Here is a 2,542-nt window from a genome sequence, read left to right as displayed (position 1 = left end):
ATCAATGAAGTCATTGACTCTGGTTTTATTTCAACAGACTTTTTGTCCTCAGCAACTTTGTGTTTCATGTGGCACACCTCATTTCAAGCATGCTGTGTTTAAACACTGGAATCTCCCAAGTAATAATACAGTTATGACACTAAAGATACAATATGGGCACTTAATAAATAATGATGCAGCATTCTGAGGAAACCATAGCCTTTATTTTCAATGACAACACAGACATTTGGAGAAATGTAATAATGAATCATCTCTTTGAAATCATACATTCCTCTTTCAGTTAAAGCTTTCCCAAGAGGTTTGGAAAAAAAAAAAAAAAAAAGGAAAGGTGGGAGAAGGGCAAGAGGGTTGTTAATTACCTTATCTCTCTATATATATAAAAATTGCAAAAATACTTTAATATATAAAGCCCAACCAATCTGTTTCTTCTAATGCTACAAGGTACTGTGAAGGCAGATTATTCTACTTTGTTTTTTAAACTCACCAATCACCTGCACACTTAAGAAAGCCTAATCCACAGCTACTTTCACAGAGACAATTCATACAGTTCACATCATAAACCAAATCATAACATTTAACTGATGGGAAAAAAGGGGGGGAAAAAAAACCAACTTTAGGAGAGGGTCAAATCTAATAGATTTAGGCAACTTCATGATGCTTCCATGTTGTTGATGTGTTTCACTTCATGCTTCTCCCCAGGGTCCCTTAGCTTGCACCTTCTCTGGAGTGAGCCAATTAGTTCCCTTCATGGGAAAATCAGGGGGCAGACAAGAAGATGCCAGAATTCACACTCTGCAGACAGAATGGATGCAAACCAGTCAGCATCACTCGATTAGAAACTCTGATTCAGCCCCTGGAAGATGTCACAAAAGCAGCAGTGTAGCCTAAGACACACCTGATGTGTGCAGGAGACTCAGCCAGGCTGAGTCTACAGTCCACAGACAGAATTCACCACTTCCAAAGGCCAGGTCAACATACCTATCCCATGCCATGCTGAATGGCTGTGTGGAAATATCTTTCCTTCCACTCACTCTAGCAATAGCTCATGGTAAGCTCAAATACATATCCATTGCAGTCAATAAAGACAGGTGAGATGAATCCAAAACACCCCAGTTCTTTAGAGAACTGGATTCAGTTGTCCACACGCAGGTGTCTTCTGCTATTTGAGATGCCCTAAGGAGCCCAAGACGTCTTGGCAGTTGTGACAAGGGGCCTTTGGGACACTTGTCCCTTTCTAGAAGGGCTGCTGGAGGTCAGCTAGGATGTTCTGTGGCATCTCAAATGGCACTAGCCCCACGTGACTCTGGCTGCATTTAGTCCCTTACCGGTACAGAGAATGGAGCTGAGAGAATGCTTCACCTCATCCTCACATAGATACCACCTGGCTGCTTACCTGAATCATACTCTAAGCACCACTGAATCTCATCCAAGGAGTCTCATCTAAGCTGGCTAGTTTATCCTTGTGAACAGAAAGGTCCCGCTCAGATTTTTCAAGACTAAGTACCAGCCATGATGATGCTCGTGGCTTTCCTGCCCTCTTAGTCATCACCAGGCCTTTGTGCAAAGCATTTTTCAAGGCCTCTTTCATTTGCTCCTTCCTCAGGCTAAATATGAATGGGTTTACAAGAGGCGCCACAATACTGGAGACAACAGGGAGGCTTTTGTTGAGATGCACAGAGGTCATGTGGGAAGGCCTGGCATAGACAAAGATGGAGATGCCAAAACCCAAGGAAACAACAGTGAAATGAGAAGCACAAGTTGCAAATGCTTTCTGCCTGCCCTGTGCTGACGGCATCCGGAATATGTTGGAATCAATGTAGGCACAGGAGAGCACAGTCAGTGCCAAAGAGCCAAGGAGCAGGACCCAGAACACCACAAAATCAATCCACTCAATAAGCTGGATGTCTGCACAAGCAAGGTGTAATAATGGAGCACTGTCACAGAAGTAGTGGTCGATTACATTGGCACCACAGTATGGCAGCCGGGCTGCCAGAACCAGAGACGACAGAATCATGACAAAGGCACCCGCCCAGCAGCCCAAAACAAGTGTACTGCATACCTTGCTTGTCATGATGCTGGGATGCCTTAGTGGGTTGCATACAGCCACATATGTGTCGTAGGACGTGACAGCAAAGAGGATGGACTCAGTTGTGCCCATGAGGAAAGAGAAGAAGAGCTGACTAAAGCAGCCATCAAAGGAAATGGTTTTCTTCTCTGACAGGAAGTTTGCCAGCATTTTAGGAACCACAGAGGAAGTCATGGAGATCTCTCTGAAAGACAGATAACTGAGGAAGTAATACATGGGAGAATGGAGATGGCCATCAGTGTATACCAGGACAATGATAAGAGTGTTTCCCAAGACAGTCACTAAATAAATAAGCAGGAACACAACCAAGAGGAGGATCTCCACCTCATGGACATTAGGAAATCGTGCTAAGATGAACTCTGTCACAGATGTGCCATTCTCCATCTCTGTGCAGTCTCCGTTGTGGGAAAGAACACCAGAGTAATGTAGAGTTTTGAATATTTTCTCAGATGACAT

At 43.9% G+C, this 2,542-nt stretch overlaps 1 protein-coding gene across 1 annotated transcript; it reads right to left on the bottom strand.

Moving 5' to 3' along the window:
- Nucleotides 1-1,405: 1,405 nt before the first annotated feature.
- LOC136996321 (olfactory receptor 6M1-like) lies at nucleotides 1,406-2,542 on the bottom strand. The gene has a single exon (XM_067317251.1). The coding sequence runs from the start codon at nucleotides 2,540-2,542 to the stop codon at nucleotides 1,406-1,408; it is 1,137 nt and encodes a 378-aa protein (XP_067173352.1).

Source organism: Apteryx mantelli, unplaced genomic scaffold (assembly GCF_036417845.1).
Source record: "Apteryx mantelli isolate bAptMan1 unplaced genomic scaffold, bAptMan1.hap1 HAP1_SCAFFOLD_34, whole genome shotgun sequence".
NCBI classification, from domain to species: domain Eukaryota; kingdom Metazoa; phylum Chordata; class Aves; order Apterygiformes; family Apterygidae; genus Apteryx; species Apteryx mantelli.
The sequence above is the reverse complement of the archived record's forward strand: the minus strand, read 5'-3'. Positions and strand labels throughout refer to the sequence as shown.

What these genes read in the sequence shown, in the direction of transcription:
- LOC136996321 (XM_067317251.1), bottom strand. Translation starts at nt 2,542, where the DNA reads ATGTCATCTGAGAAAATATTCAAAACTCTACATTACTCTGGTGTTCTT.